Below are 17,254 nucleotides of genomic sequence, written 5' to 3'. Positions count from 1 at the left end.
TTTGCACTCCTTATTTAATTTAATATTAGTTGTATAATTCTTATTGTAACTTATAGCTTTAGCATTTTGTATTGTAATGTTCCTAAGGTTGTCATTGCTGGGGTGAAGCGATGTGGAGACAAACTCCCGCTACCTATTAAATGCTCCCAATGGCGTGCAAGTCCAGCCCCTGGTCTTCACGTGTGGCTTAGCTACTAAACCCGGTGGAACCATTTCTACTGACAGGAGAAGGGGCAAAGACAGGTTACTGATGCATTAAAACCTGTCGCTTCAAACAGATGGGGCTCATCGGCCATGGTGGGCAGCTCATCTAGGAGATGGGGCAGGAAAGCTCTGCTCTCAAACGCCCACTGCCTTGTGCTAGATGGAGTAAACTCCAAGGAGGATTCTGGAGCTGGAGTCCCTGAGGCAGATCTACATTCAGTTCAACATTGGCTGGCAACTCCTGAGACACTGCAGATGCCAGCCTGTATCGGTCAGATTCGTCGGTGTACAGAGAGGGAGCCAGCTGCATGGGCAGTTGCCTACTCTCCATTCCGCACTGCCCTGGCTTGTGTCTCATGTAGGCAGCCAGGGTGCAACGTCCATGGTTGATCCTAACCACTGGAGCCTCACATAGCGATGCTCTACCGGCACAGACAACAAATACCCAGCTCTGATTCTGACTTTGCCAGTGACCGAATCTGGAGCAACACACAAAATCTGCTGGAGGAACGGTGGGTCGAGCAGAACCTGTGTGGGGTCGAGACCTTGCGTCAGCGCTGGGCGAGTTTTTATTTGAAACCCAGGATCAGGGTTCTAACCCAAAACATGGACAATTCCACCCCCACCACCAACTCCAGACACCTCTCGAGCAGCTGAGTTCCTCCAACAAATGGTGAGTTGCTGCATTCAAAGCCGTGGTATAACATCCCGGGCTTTGAGAATAGTTCTGGCAATGATATTCTTGAAGGCAGAATATAGAGTTGTTGGTAGTATTAAAGCAGTGTGGAGCGACAGAGGGATCTTGGGGTTCATGTCCATAGATCCCTCAAAGTTGCCATACAAGTTGATAAGGTGATTAAGAAGGCATATGGTATGTTGGCCTTCATTGGTCGTGGAATGAGTTCAAGAGCTACGAGGTAATATTGGAGCTCTATAAAAACCTGCTTAGACCACACTTGTGTATTGTGCCCGGTTCTGATTGCCTCGTTATCGGGCGGATGTGGAAGCTTTAGAGAAGGTTGAGAGGAGATTCGCCAGGGTGCTGCCTGGATTAGAGAGCATGTCTTATGAGGTTAAATTGAGTGGGTTGGGGCTTTTCTCTTTGGAGAGAAGGATGATGAGAGATGACTTGATAGAGCTGTGCAAGATAAAAGGCATAGATTGAGTGGGCAGCCTGCACATCCATCTGTGGCAACGAATTCCACAGATTCACCACCCTCTACCTAAAGAAATTCCTCCTCATCTCTGTTCTAAATGGACATCCTTGAGTTTCTCAAAGATATAATTCTAGGGTGCAGAGGTCACCCTTGGGTCTTAGATTCCCAGACTACAGGAAACATCCTCTCTACATCCACTCTGTCTAGGCTCTTCAATATTCATTAGGTTTGAATGAGTTTCCTACCCCCGCCCCCCCAACTCATTCTTCTAAACTCCAGCAAATACAGGCCCAGCGGCTACTAACACTCCTAATGTGTTAACCCTTTCACTCCAGGAATCATTCTCATGAACTTCCTCTGGACTCTCTCCAATGCCAACACATCTTTCCTAAGATCAGGAACCCAAACCTCTATAAGCACTCTGTCCATAGCCTCAGCTAAAGCCAGATCACTCCCTGGGGAGTTAGGCGAACTCTGCAGTCCTACAGTACCCGACTTCAGGAATGGACCCAGGTCATCCCTTATTCTCTTCCTGATGTACCTGACTTTGTAGGCACACTTCCTGAAGAAGCCGGACGACGTTCAGTTATTCAAGATTATTACTTTATTACGTCCAATTGCCTGAATCGTTTCACCCCCGTTTTACAGTAACTGCTGATAACCGAGCAGAGAAGATAATGAATATCACTCAATCAGACAAGAGTCCTTTAGTGCCTTTGGCAAGAATAGGATCAGTTTTATCATTGCTTAACACTGCAGACACTTTAAAGAGAATCTAAACTGCTTTTTAATTTTCAGTGATTGAACTATGAGTTTGATATGGAATATGACTAATTTAATTAGTTAACCAGTGCTCCATAAACCTGCACATCAGGAGATTAACTGCACCTTCCTTCATCAAGAACAAAGCTCTCTCATTCATTTGGCAGAATTAGATTTTTCATCACTGACTTACACTCAGTGGCCACTTTATGAGGTATGCCTGTACACCCGCTCACTCATGTAGATATCCGATCAGCCAGCCACTCTATACTGGAAAGCATGCCGACATGGCCAAAAGCTTCAGCTTTTCAGAGCAAATATCAGAAAGGGGAGGAAATGTGATCTAAGTGACTGACCATAGAGTGATTTTCAAAGCCAGACTGTATCTCAGACCCTGATCTCCTGGAATTTTCATGCACAACAGTCTCAAGAGTTTAGAAAGAATGGTGTAAAAAGAAGCAACAAAAATCTAGCCAGCATCAGTTCTTTAGGCAAAAACGCCCTATTAGTAACCCCTTGCATGCCAACCTGATGGGACACCTCATATTCCACCTGGGTAGCCTCCAACCAGATTTATCAAACTTCCGGTAATTGCAACTTCTCCCCCCTCCACCCTTCACCATTTTCCATTCCTGTTTCCCTCTCTCACATTATCTCCTTACCTGCTCATCACCTCCTTCTGGTGCTCCTCCCCCTTCCCTTTCTTTCATGGTCTTCTATCTTCTCCTATCAGATTCCCCCTTCTCCAGCCCTGTATCTCTTTCACTAATCAACTTCAAAGCTTTTTCATCCACCCATCCCCCTCTCCCAGTTTCACCTACCACCTACCACCTGGTACTTCTTCCTCCCCTCCCCACCTTCTCATCATCTTTCCAGTCCTGGTGAAGTTCTCAGCCCGAAACGTTGACTGTTGACCCTTTTCCGCTGATGCCGCCTGGCCTGCAGAGTTCCTCCAGCGTTTTGTGTGTTATTAGTATACATCCTCCTTCTCACCTGACCTGCCTTAATCAGAATCAGTATCAGGTTTAATAATACTGGTGTATGTTCGTTTGCCCCCAGTAATAAAAAATTAGAAATTGCACTGGGTGATGGGGTGGAGATGCGTCTCTACCAAAGGAGGTGTATGGCGCTCCTTTCCTCCGCTAGCCCGCAGGTCACCCTTGGACAAGGCGTAGCACCTGATTATCCCCCGATCAGGGTAACGTGAAGCCAAGGGAGCAGATGGTGGATGGCTGTATGAGCAGCAGCTACTTATCACAAGTCCTGGTTCTGCGACCACTGACCCCAGGCAGACAATCTCCGAAGAGTATTGATAATGGCTGGGGTCACCCGTCTTATAAAGACACTGCCCAGAAGAAGGCAATGGCAAACCCCTCCTGTAGAAAAATTTACCAAGAACAAGCATGGTGATGGAAAGACCGTGATCACCCACGCCATATGAACGAAACAAAACAAATGAATGAATAAACGATATATATAAAGGCAATTGAATAAGTTATGCAAAAAGAGAGCAAAAAATAGTGTAGTCTTAAAAAAATGGTGCTTACTGAAGTACCCTTGCCTGTGACTGGGAATTTCTACTGTGGATTCCCAAAAATGGGAATATTTGATTATTCCCATGGGAGCAGCACACAAAGGGTCACCACTCACCAGCACTATTTTACCCCAGACTCTATGTAGAATGGGTCTTCTGTCTTGCACTGTCACCCCTCCATTCTGCCCCTCTTGCATCCCTGACCCAAAACGTTAACCAGTTTCTCCTCCACAGGTGCCGGCAGCTCTCTGTCCATTGTTTGATGGTGGGTCGGCCTTAGTGAGCCACACGGATAGTGCATCAGATTTCCACAAGGGTTTACCCCAGCATCAAAGTGGACCTCACCCCCTACCTCAACCAGTCCTTGAAGGATCCTGACAAAGAGAACACAGCCAAAGTGGGTCCGGGCTGCTGATGGGATGAGCATGTTGAGTGTTGAGGTCAAAAATATTGCAGTTCCAAACACCCTAGGAGAAAAGCATAGAATGTGTTAGGAAAGTGGGTATTGGGGACAGAAGGTCTTTTCAGTTATTTCGGTGTTGGAAACTATATATATCTCTCTCATCATATACAACCCTGAGGTTCATTTACTTGCTGGCATTTACAGTAAATATGAGAAACACAATAGAATCAATGAAAGGCGGCACCCAATAGGTCCACATCTTTCCATTTTCCTCTAATTCATGTGCCTATCTAAAGTCTCTAATGTATTTGTCTCTACCACCAGCCCTGGTAGCACATTCCAGACACCCATCACTCTCTGGGTAAAAAATCTTGCCCCTCGTATCTCCTTTGACATTACTCCCTCTTACCATAAATACATGCCCTCTGGTATTAGATATTTCAACCCTGAGAGAAAGATACTCCTGTCTACACCTCTCATAATATTATAAACCTCTATCAGATCTCCCCTCAGCCTCCATCATTCCAGAAAAAGCAACCCGAGTTTGTCCAACCTCTCATAATAGCACATACCCTCCAAACCAGGTGACATCCTGGCAAAACAAATTGTACACAATACTCCAGGTGTGGCCGAGCTGGAGTTTTACCAGCCGTAGCCCTTCATAAGACATTGTTCACTAATTCACTCTTGTTGTGATCTACACCACAATCTTCCCATAGTGACCAACTGTGTGATGTTCCCATATTGACCTCCAATGTAACATTTCCATGGTGACTTACAGTGTGACATTCAGGTGGTTACCTACACCCTGACATTTCCATGGTGACCTACAATATGACATTAAATTATTAATCATATGAGGGACAATAAATCAGCCATGATAAAATGGCAGAGCAGGCTCGATGGGCTAAATGGCCTAATTCTGCTCTGTTGTCTTACTCACACGTTTACCTACACTGTGACATCTCACTGTGGTTTTAGTGTGACATTCACATGGTTACCTACATTGCGGCATTCCCAACAATGACAGTTATGCATTGTCTACACCACAATATTCATTTAGAAGAAGGAAGCGTAGATATCTAGAGGTGTATAAGACATCAGAGTGGACCACTAGATTCCAGGGCAGAGTTGGCTAATACAAGAGGACATATTTTTAAGGTGATTTGGAGGGAGCATAAGAAGAAGGTCAGGGGTAGGATTTTTACACAGAGAGTGGTGGGTGCAGGAAAGGCACTGCCAAGGGTGGTAGGCATAGGGGCATTAGGGGCATTCAAGAATCCTCTTAGATAGGAACATGGATGATTGAAAAATGGAGGGCAATGTGGGAGGGAAGGATTAGATTGACCTTAGAGTAGGTTAAATGGTCGGCACAACATTGTGGACTGAATGGCCTGTACTTGCTGTAGTGTTCAATGTTCTATGTTCTTGAAACCTTGCGATCGTTCATCTTCAATATTTAACTATTGTATCCCCCCTCCATCTTCGAACATCTAGTGAATGCAAAGTCTAATTGAGTTAATTTGTCCTTGTACAGCAATCCTTTGTGTACCAACACGCTGAGATCTATACCGGTCTCCTAGGCACCACATCACAGGGGCTGGGGGAGGAGGAGAGACACACATGGATAAGGTTTGCAAGGACATCTCAAGGGGGAGGCTCTGCCTTGAAAAAGTGATGGCCACTGTGAATAACCCAGTCCTCTTTCTCCATTCCTCCAGTTGACCAAAGTGGACTCACTTTCAAGGACTCTTCATCTCATAGTTCTTGCCAATTATCCTTTCTTTCTTTATTATTATTATTTATTTTTTCTTTTGCATTTGCCCAGTTTGTAAGATGTCAGATCCCAGCCAGAGACAAACTACACAGCTGGAATATTTGGAGCAGGGGACAGAAGAACTTTAAGTTCCTGGCAGGCACTGAGGGTCGGGAACAGTTTACTCCACACAGTTGGGTGGATCAGCACTGGACACTAGGTCTGTGATCATATGACAGACAGACAGACAGACATACTTTATTGATCCCGAGGGAAACTGGGTTTCGTTACAGTCGCACCAACCAAGAATAGTGTAGAAATATAGCAATATAAAACCATAAATAATTAAATAATAATAAGTTAATCATGCCAAGTGGAAATTAATCCAGGACCAGCCTATTGGCTCAGGATGTCTGACAGTCCGAGGGAGGAGTTGTAAAGTTTGATGGCCACAGGCAGGAATGACTTCCTATGATGCTCAGTGTTACATCTCGGTGGAATGAGTCTCTGGCTGAATGTACTCCTGTGCCTAACCAGTACATTATGGAGCGGATGTGAGACATTGTCCAAGATGGCATGCAACTTGGACAGCATCCTCTTTTCAGACACCACCAACAGAGAGTCCAGTTCCACCCCCACAACATCACTGGCCTTACGAATGAGTTTGTTGATTCTGTTGGTGTCTGCTACCCTCAGCCTGCTGCCCCAGCACACAACAGCAAACATGATAGCACTGGCCACCACAGACTCGTAGAACATCCTCAGCATCATCCGGCAGATGTTAAAGGACCTCAGTCTCCTCAGGAAATAGAGATGGCTCTGACCTCAGTCTGACATTGGTGGTGGGGAAAATGCTAGAGTCGGTTATCAAAGATGTGATAACAGCACATTTGGAAAGAGGTGAAATCATCGGACAAAGTCAGCATGGATTTGTGAAAGGAAAATCATGTCTGACAAATTTTATAGAATTTTTTGAAGATGTAACTAGTAGAGTGGATAGGGGAGAGCCAGTGGATGTGGTATATTTAGATTTTCAAAAAGCTTTTGACAAGGTCCCACACAGGAGATTAGTGTGCAAACTTAAAGCACACGGTATTGAGGGTATGGCATTGATGTGGATAGAGAATTGGTTGGCAGACAGGAAGCAAAGAGTGGGAGTAAACGGGACCTTTTCAGAATGGCAGTCAATGACTAGTGGGGTACTGCAAGGCTCAGTGCTGGGACCCCAGTTGTTTACGATATATATTAATGATTTAGACGAGGGAATTAAATGCAGCATCTCCAAGATTGCGGATGACATGAAGCTGGGCGGCGATGTTAGCTGTGAGGAGGATGCTAAGAGGATGCAGGGTGACTTGGATAGGTTGGGTGAGTGGGCAAATTCATGGCAGGTGCAATTCAATGTGGACAAATGTGAGGGTATCCACTTTGGTTGCAAGAACAGGAAAACAGATTATTATCTGAACGGTGGCCGATTAGGAAAAGGGGAGGTGCAACGAGACCTGGGTGTCATTGTACACCAGACATTGAAGGTGGGCATGCAGGTACAGCAGGCGGTGAAAAAGGCAAATGGTATGTTGGCATTCATAGCAAAAGGATTTGAGTACAGGAGCAGAGAGGTTCTACTGCAGTTGTACAAGGTCTTGGTGAGACCGCACCTAGAGTATTGTGTGCAGTTTTGGTCCCCTAATCTAAGGAAAGACATTCTTGCCATTGAGGGAGTACAGAGAAGGTTCTCCAGATTGATTCCTGGGATGGCAGGACTTTCATATGAAGGAAGACTGTATCGACTAGGCTTATACTCACTGGAATTTAGAAGATTGAGGGGGATCTTATTGAAACGTATAAAATTCTAAAGGGATTGGACAGGCTAGATGCAGGAAGATTGTTTCCGATGTTGGGGAAGTCCAGAACGAGGGGTCACAGTTTAAGGATAAAGGGGAAGCCTTTTAGGACCAAGATGAGGAAAAACTTCTTCACACAGAGAGTGGTGAATCTGTGGAATTCTCTGCCACAGGAAACGGTTGAGGCCGGTTCATTGGCTATATTTAAGAGGAAGTTAGATATGGCCCTTGTGGCTAAAGGGATCGGGGGTATGGAGAGAAAGCAGGTACAGGGTTCTGAGTTGGATGATCAGCCATGATCATACTGAATGGCGGTGCAGGCTTAAAGGGCAGAATGGCCTACTCTTGCACCTATTTTCTATGTTTCTATGTTTCTATGACCCTTCTTGTAGACAGCCTCAGTGTTCTTTGACCAGTCCAGTTTATTGTCAATTCGTATCCCCAGGTATTTGTAATCCTCCACCATGTCCACACTGACCCCTTGGATGGAAACAGGGGACACCGGTGCCTTAGCCCTCCTCAGGTCTAGCACCAGCCCCTTAGTCTTTTCACATTAAGCTGCAGATGATTCTGCTCACACCATGTGACAAAGTTTCCCACCGTCGCCCTGTACTCAGCCTCATTCTCCCTTGCTGATGCATCCAACTATGGCAGAGTCATCAGAAAACTTCCAAAGATGGCAAGATTCTGTGCAGTAGTTGAAGTGCGGGATATGAACCTGACAAACTATCGCTGTGCAGTTCACTGGTATTGCTATTGGAATTGACCTCTGCCACGGGCAAACCCAAGCCCAGCTGCAAAATGTTCAGTTTAACATGCATTTATTATCAACCTATTTATACCATATACAACCCCTTGAGACTCACCGTCCAGCAGCAGCCACAAAACACAGAAACGCCATGGAACCCATTACAACCCCCCACACAGCAGAGACCCTCAAACAACCAGTGTGCGAAAAAAGAACGAATCTTGCAAGATATAAAAAAGTTACCAAATACCACAGAGAAGGTGAACTGTAGACAGAGGGTCCTCTGTCACAGAGCCAGTTCAGCGCTGCTGCCAGTCCAGGAGGAGGGCTGGGCATGGGGCTAGCAACTCCATCCTATAAAACCCTATAAAAGAGCTACAGAAACCTGCTCACTGGGACAGGAAGGTGGGCTACACCCAGAAACTACGTGGAAGACTGTCCCAGGACAGAGGACTCTGGGGAGCTGCTGTTGGCAGCCTGTGCCCCAGCAGGGGTGATGGGCTTTAAAGAGGAAGACTACTAGAATTGCCCTTGCTATGTTGCTGAAGCGTAGTGGTTACACTTTACGGTTCCCGACATTTCCAACGGGGGTTCGATTCCCGCTGCTGTCTGTAACGAGCTAGTATTTCTCCCTGTGACTGCTCCTCGAAGCACTCTGGTTTCCTCCCACAGCCCAGAGGAGTGTTTGGCAGCTTTGGGCCTGTACTCACTGGAATGTAGAAGAATGCATGGAGATCTCATTGAATGTTGAAAGGACTAGACAAAGTGGATGTGGGAGGATGTTTGATATGATGAGGATGTCCAGAACTAGAGGGCACAGCTCAGAATTGGAGGGCCAACCCTTTAGAACAGAGGTAAGGAGGAATTTTTTTTTAGCCAAAGGATAGTGAATCTGTGAAATGCTCTACCACAGGCTATGGTGGAGGCAAAGTCTGTGGGTATATTTAAGGTTCTTGATGGATTGAAGGATGTGGGTGAGAAGGTAGGTGTATGGGGTCGAGTGGGATCCAGAATCAGCAATGCTAGGATGGCTGAGCAGACTCGATGGGCTGAATGGCCTAATTCTGTTCCTATGTCTTATGGAGTTAGAGTCAGTTGTGGTCATATTATGTTGGCGCCAGAAACGTGGTGACACTTGCAGGCTGCCCCCAGCACAATCTCGGACTGGGTTAGTTATTGACACAGTGATGCATTTCACTGAATGTCTCAATCTTTCAACATAGATGTGAGAAATAAAGCTAATCTTTAAACAGGTTTATTATTGCCACATGTACAAGATACAGTGAAAAACTTGCCTTGTGTACTGTTCATGCAGATCAGATCATTACACAGTGCACTAAGCTGGTACAAGGGAAAACTTTTCTCTTCAGTTGTCCATCGATTTTCAATGATGACTGAGGCCTGGGCAGGGTTGTATGGAAGACCTGCAGTTGCCCATGCTGCAAGTCTCCCCTCTCCACGCCACCGATGTTGTCCAAGGGAAGGGCAATTACAAGGGAAAACAATAACTGAATGCAGAATGAAGTGTAACAGCTACACAGAAAGTGCTGTGCAGGTAGACAATAAGGTCCAAGATCATAGACTGTGAGGTCAGGTGTCCACCCTCTCATACAAGGGGACCATTCAATAGACGTAGTGAGATAGAGGCCGTTTCTGGGCCTGGTGGTAGGTGATTTCAGGCTTTTGTATCTTCTGCCCGACGGGAGGAGGGAGAGGAGAGAATGTCCAGGTGGCTGGGGCCTTTGATTATGCTGCTAACTTTACTGAGGCAGCCGGGAGTGTGGACAGAGTAATGGAGGGGAGTGTCCACAGCTCTCTGCAGTTCCCCGTGCTCACATATCGAGCCGTCAATGTACCAAGCTGTGGTGCATCCACAAGGAGTGGTCTCTATGGTGCATCGATTGGTAAAGCTCGACAGGGGCATGAGGAATTCTTTTGCCTCCTTGTGTTGGTGAGCTTGCTTGGCTGCGGTGTCTATGCGGTTGGATCAGTTGGTGATGTTCACTCCAAGGAACTTGAAGTTCTCAACTTTCTCAAACTCAACACTGTTGATGTAGACAGGATCAAGTGCACCATCCTTTCTCACCCACACACACACACACACACACACACACACACACACACACACACACACACACACACACACACACACACACACACACACACACACACACACACACACACACACACACACACACACACCACTTCCTGAAGGTAGTGACCAGCTCTTTTGTCCTCCAGACATTGAGGAAAAGGTTGTTGTCATGACACCCTGTTACTAAGCTCTCTGTCTCCTTTCTTGACACTGACTCATCGTTGTGTGAGATAGGACTCACTACAGTGGTATCATCTGCAAACTTGTACATGGATATGAGTAAAACATAGGAGCTGAATTAATCCATTTGACCCATCAAATGTGCTCCACATAGTCCATGAGTTGAGTTTCAAAGTCCACAATTATCTGGGAATAGATATTTTGGGCATGAATTATTTGGGATTTGACAAGTGCTTTCTGATGTTACATAAAGGGAATTATAAACCAGTTAGCCTGATCTCAGTGATTGAGAAGATGTCAAAGTCAATAGTTAAGGATGAGGTGATGGAGTACTTGGTGACACAGGACAAGATAGGACAAAGTCAGCATGGTTTCCTTCAGGGAAAATCTTGACTGAAGAACCCGTTGGAATTCTTTGAGGAGACTGATAGTTGGACAGATAAAGGGGATGTAGTGGATGTTGTATATTTGGACTTTCAGAAGGCCTTTGACAAGGTGCCACACGAGGCTGATACCAAGTCAAGAGCCCATGGTATTACAGGAATGTTACTGGCATGGTTAGAGCATTGGCTGATTGGTAGGAGGCAGTGAGTGGGAATAAAAGGATTCTTTTCTGGTTGGCTGCCAGTGACTAGTGGTGTTCTGCAGGGGTTGGTGTTGGGACTACTTCTTTTTATGCTGTATACCAGTGATTTAGATGATGGAATAGATGGCTTTAGTGTCAAGTTTGCAGATGATATGAAGATTGGTGGAGGGGCAGGTAGTGTTGAGAAAACAGGAAGGCTGCAAAAGGACTTAGACAGATTAGGAGAATGGGCAAGAAAATGGAAAATTAATATAATGTTGGAAAATGCACAGTCATGCACTTTGGTGGTAAAAATAAATGTGCGGACTATTTTCTAAACGGGGAGAAAATCCAGAAATCTGAGATGCAGAGGGACTTGGGAATCCTTGTGCAGAACACCTTAAGGGTTAACTTGCTGGTTGAGTCGGTAGTGGGGAAGGCAAATGCCACGTTAGCATTAATTTCAAGAGGAATAGGATACAAGAGCAAGGATGTAATGCTGAGGCTTTATAAGGCCCAGGTGAGGCCTCACCTTGAGTATTGTGAGCAGTTTTGGGCTCTTCATCTACGAAAAAATGTCCTGGCATTGGAGAGGGTTCAGAGGAGGTTTACAAGGATGATTCCAGGAATTAAAGGGTTATTATACGAGGAATGTTTGAAAGCTCTGGGTCTGTTCCAAATGGCCTAATTCTGCTCCGAGTGTTTTATGGCTCAGGGAGTTTACAGACTGACTCCACCGTGCCACCTAGTGGCCACAATGGAAGGTACTGTCCTGGATTACTATTCGATACCGAAATCTTTCAACAATTTACCCCCCCCCCCCCACCACCCCCAGAGGTCTTATCTCCTTCCCACCTCCTGAAACTCTGCACTCTCTTTGGAGAAGTTCCCACACAATGACCTGATTGAAGTGACTAAAATGTTTACTTGGACTGAAATTCAGCAGGCCGGCCTCGTACCCCGGTGAGATGGGGCATGCCTGTCCTAGCATCTGAAGTCACGTCTGGTGGACTGGGGATGGGGGGAGATCTACAGCGAGATCCAGTGGCCAGGAAGGCAGTTCTGCAATGCTCTGTGGTGAGCAAAGGGCTTGACAAGGCCCAGAAGATGTCATGGTCATCCATTGTAACCAGGGAAGAACCCAGTTTATGACGCCTACTCGTACCATGGACACAGACTTCAGAGAGTGGAATTGCCCCAGTGCAACAGCTGAAAAACTCTCCTGTCATTGTCGGATATGACAGGCAACCAGCATGTTGTAAACAGGGTGATGGGGCAGGGGGTCTAGAAGGAACTGGTAGATCAGGAAGATGGAGGGACAGAGTGTGAACAGGTTATTTAAAATCAGAGAATTCGGTATTCACATGGACAGTGTGAGGCACCGTCCCTCTGTCTGCACTTGGCCTCACCCTGGGAGTGGAGGAGTCAGGTCGGTGGGGAAATAAAATGCTGACAGCCAGGAGTTCCAGGTGGCCACAGCAGATGGAGTGAGCGTGCTCGGTGAAGCTGTGCACGGCCACCAACATCGAGGCCACGAGCGGAGATCAGAGCAGGTTGCAGGAGGTGCGGGTGAGTTGCTGCCACGCCGGGGAGGGGTGGTTCGAGCCTCAGATGGTGATGAAGGAGGAGGTGGAGGCGAAGGCACTTGAGGAGTGGGAGGGAAGAATGGACCAGGGAGATACGGATGGCCCATGCGCAAGGCGGAAAGTATGTCTGATGGCAGGATAACTTTCAGCAGTCTAACCGGAGATTTACGGACCTGCAACATTACCTCGCGGTGTGCAGTAAATGCCAATGGATAATCTGTCTCCTGAGACAGAGACAAGAGTGATCAAAGGTCTTGATGCTCCTTCATACAATGTGCTGTGATCATTATCATTTCCCTCCATTCCAACGGCTGCTAATTATTCAGAGACTGATTTTCCGACGGACACCGATCCCTTGCCAAAGTGCATCATGCTCTTATTAAATGTTTTGCTGATCTTATCTGCCTCCTTAACAGATATATTCCAGACATTTGTGATCATAAAGCCTGCCCTCCCCCCGTGAGAACCTACCAGCCAATATTTAATACAACTCTGAGTTTTTATTCAAAGTTTCCCTGAACAGCAGTTTAATATCCGTCAGCATCGCCCAGGGAAAAAGACGGGTTAATAATTAACAGACCTTGCAGCACCCAGCTCACCTTACAAGGGGGATATCGTCTGACAAGGGAAAGGACGAAACACTGTCGTCGCCTCTCATGGAGTGTATGAAATGAGGCGTTACGTTTCTTCAAAGAAAGGTTAGTTCTATTTGTCACATGTTTGTCCAAACATCGAAGCCTACAGTAAAATGCATGGCTCTGCGCCAACAACCACACAATCCAAGGATGTACTGGGGGCAGCCCACAAAGTAGGGCAGCACGGTAGCCTGCCAGTGAGCACAATTGTTTTACTGTGCCAATGATCGTTGACCGTGGTTCGATTCCCGCATTGTCTGTAAGGGATTTGTATGTTCTTTCCATAAATGTGTGGCTTTCCTCTGGGTGCTCTGCTTTCCTCCCACAGTCCAGAGATGTACCGGTTAGGGTTACCAAGTGGTGGACACACTACGTTGGCACTGGAAGCACGGTGACGCTTGTGGGCTGCCCCCAGCACAATCTCGGACTGTGTTGGTCAGTAACTCAAAATGATGCATTTCACTGTATGTTTTGATGCTTTGATGTATATGTGATGAACCTTCTTTAAAAGTCTTTTCAAATGTTGCCACATTTCTGGTGAGAATCAGAATCAGGTTTAATATCACCATCAGCTGTCATCAAATTTGTTATTTTGCAGTAGATTATAATACATAACACACTATAAATTACAATAAGAAATATATTCAATTAAATAAGTAATGTATAAGAAAACAAAAAAAAATAGTGAGGTCGTGTACATGGGTTGATTGTCCATTCAGAAATCTGATGGCAGAGGGGAAGAAGCTGTTCCTGAAATGTTGAGTGTATGTCTTCAGGCTTCTGGATCTCCTCCTTGATGGTAGCAATCAGGAGAGGACATGTTCTGGGTGTGGGGGTCCACAGTGATGGACGCTGCCTTTTGAAGATGTCCTTGATGCTGGAAGGCGAGTGTGCACGACGGAGTTGGTTGCATTTGTGACTCTGCAGCTTTTACTGATCCTGTGCAGGATATATAGCAGATGGGGACGCAAACTGTTAGAATGGTACTTCTGTAGAAAATTGTGAGCGTCTTTGCAGACTACGAAGTCTCCTCAGACTCCTAAGGAAATATAGCTGCTGTTGTGCCTTCTCTGTAATTGCATCAATATGTTGGGCCCAGCACTGGATGTCTACAGCTTATTAGCCTGTGTGTCCTTGTGATGTGGGAGGAAACCAGAGTAAACACGCACAGTCACGGCAAACTCCTTACAGACAATGGCAGGAATTGGTCTCCAAATGCTGGCACTGTGAAGTATTACACTAAGTGCTACACTATCATGCTGCCCACAGACTGGACAGCAGAGACTCCGATTGTACAGAACCTGGGGTTACATTTCAACAGCGGAGTTGTTCGGTAGCAAGTCTGGGCGACACATCACTGAACGCCAGAGCAGTGGCCGGGCAGTGTTGTGGTGAACTACATATACCTGTCTGGACACGCCCCTCTGCTGACTGCTCCTGTGGCTCCTCCCACAGACCCCGTGTGGTGAACTACATATACCTGTCTGGACACCCCCCCTGCTGACTGCTCCTGTGGCTCCTCCCACAGACCCTGGTATAAAGGTGATTGCGGTCTGAGCCCGGCCTCTCCGTCCCCAGGATGTAGTATGATGGTCAACCACAGCTTGTTCCTTCTTCCAGTCAATAAAAGCCGATATCTCGCCTTTACGTCTCAGAGTGAGTTATTGATGGTGCACCAATTTTATTGACTGGAAGTTTTAAAACATGGAAAGCGTTTTACGTCCGGAAAGATTGGATTTGGACCCCCAAGACCCTGAAGCAGCTCTTGCCTTTGAACTCTGGCTTGCATGCTTCCAATCATACCTGGAGGAGGTTCGTGCAACTGAACCCGCTGTTATGCACTGAATTCTCCTCTCGAGGGTCACCCTGCAAGTTTATTCACTTATCAGAGGCCTGCCAACCTACGAAGGGGCACTGGACGCCCACAAAAGTCAGTACCTGCGGCCAGTGAACACCGGCTATGCAAGACATCGCTGAGCGACGTGACGACAGTGGCCTGGAGAATCGAGCGCCCAATTTCTCCGAGCCCTACAGACACTCGTCCGAACTTGTGACTGCAAAACTCTCACGGCGGAACAGCATTCGGAGCTCCTCGTATGAGACGCCTTTGTTGCAGGAATCAGGTCAGTGTACGTGCGCCAGTGGCTGCTGGAAAATGCCGATCTTACCTTACGCTCGGCGATCGAGACGGCCGGCACACTGGAGGCTGCTCTGCACAACGCTGACGCTGTCCAGCCGCGCGATTCCCCACCAGTTCCGTGGACACCTCAGACCCCGCCACTGCCGGTTCCTGCGAGCGAATTTGCCAATGCCGCTGCCAGTCGCGATTCCACGAACTCCCCGAACCCGACCACAGCTGCGGCCAGTTGCAAGCCTGCTCAGTGTTACTTCTGCGGACTCGAAAAGCACCCCTGAAAACGCCGCCCGGCCCGAGAAGCTACCTGCTCCAGCTGCGGGAAGAAGGGCCATTTCGCCTGTAAGTCTGTAAGTCTGTAAGTCTAAACCACGAGCGGGGTCGGGCAGCGCTGCGTGTGAGACATGGGGGCCGCCCTCTTGCCTGCCCGCCTTGTGCGAGGCATGGGGGCCGCCATCTTGCCTGCCCGGATGGGGGCGGTCATCTTTGTCGGCGCCACCTTGCCCCGCCCCCTACCCACCAGAGCTTACCGGGCACCAAGATGGCGGTTCAACTCTGACCTCCATAACCCTCGACTAAAGCGCCCCACACCAGCTTGCAAGGTCAATGATGGACATCCTGGTGGAGGGGCACAGGACTAGCTGCCTGTTTGACACGGGCAGCACTGAGAGTTTTATTGACCCAGACACGGTGCAACACTGTGGACTCGTGACACGGCCGGTAAGCCAGAGGGTCACCATGGCTTCAGGGTTGCATTCCACAAACATCCGGGTGGTTTGTGTAGCAACATTGGTAGTGCAGGGCACAGAATATCGGAACTTTGCGCACCTGTGCTATTGGGGCTGGACTTCCAGAGCCACCTCGAAAGTGTGACTATGGCATATGACGGGCCCCTCCCACCACTCACTGTCAGGAATCCTCAGTTTTGTGGGACTTCATCATATATCCCGTTACTGACCACACACACACACCGACCCGCACATCCCACCCAGCACCATGCCAACAGCTGTGCTACTGACACCAATTGCAGCCTCTCCACCCTCAAGATCCCTCCCCCACCGCTGTTCGCCAACCTGACCCCCGACTGTAAACCTGTGGCAACTAAAAGCAGGAGGTACAGCGCAGGGGACAGGGCCTTCATTCAGTTGGAGGTGCAGCGGCTGCTCAGGGAGGGGATCATTCAGCCAAGCACAAGTCCTTGGAGGGCCCAGGTGGTTGTTGTTCGGACCGGGCAGAAAAATAGGATGGTCGTGGACTATAGCCAGACCATCAATAGGTTCACGCAGCTTGACGAGTACCCCTTACCCCGCATCGCGGAGATTGTCAACCAGATAGCTCAGTACAAGGTGTACTAGACAATAGATCTGAAATCCGCTGATCACCAGCTCCCCATCCGCCCAGAGGACGGCCCCTACACCGCTTTCGAGGCAGGCGGCAGGCTCTATCACTTCCTGCACGTCCCCTTCGGTGTCACAAATGGTGTCTCGGTCTTCCAGAGGGAAATGGACCGGATGGTGGACCAGTGCCAACTGAAGGCCACGCTCCCATATCTGGATAATATCACCATCTGTGGTCACGACTGGCCGGATCACAACACCAACCTCCAACGATTTCTCCAAGTGGCCAAAGCCCTGAACCTTACTTATAACAG

General features: G+C 47.6%; 1 protein-coding gene across 1 annotated transcript in view; it reads right to left on the bottom strand.

Annotated features, from left to right (window-relative positions):
• The window catches only part of slc17a8 (solute carrier family 17 member 8), a 107,618-nt gene that overhangs the window by 37,933 nt on the left and 52,431 nt on the right, over positions 1–17,254 (bottom strand). Inside the window, exon 6 of the mRNA XM_059978546.1 lies at positions 4,010–4,124. Coding sequence (XP_059834529.1) covers positions 4,010–4,124 — 115 coding nt within the window. The remainder of the gene's footprint in view (positions 1–4,009; positions 4,125–17,254) is intronic.

The sequence above is a fragment of the Hypanus sabinus genome, chromosome 8, assembly GCF_030144855.1.
Source record: "Hypanus sabinus isolate sHypSab1 chromosome 8, sHypSab1.hap1, whole genome shotgun sequence".
Taxonomy (NCBI): Eukaryota; Metazoa; Chordata; class Chondrichthyes; order Myliobatiformes; family Dasyatidae; genus Hypanus; species Hypanus sabinus.
The sequence above is the reverse complement of the archived record's forward strand: the minus strand, read 5'-3'. Positions and strand labels throughout refer to the sequence as shown.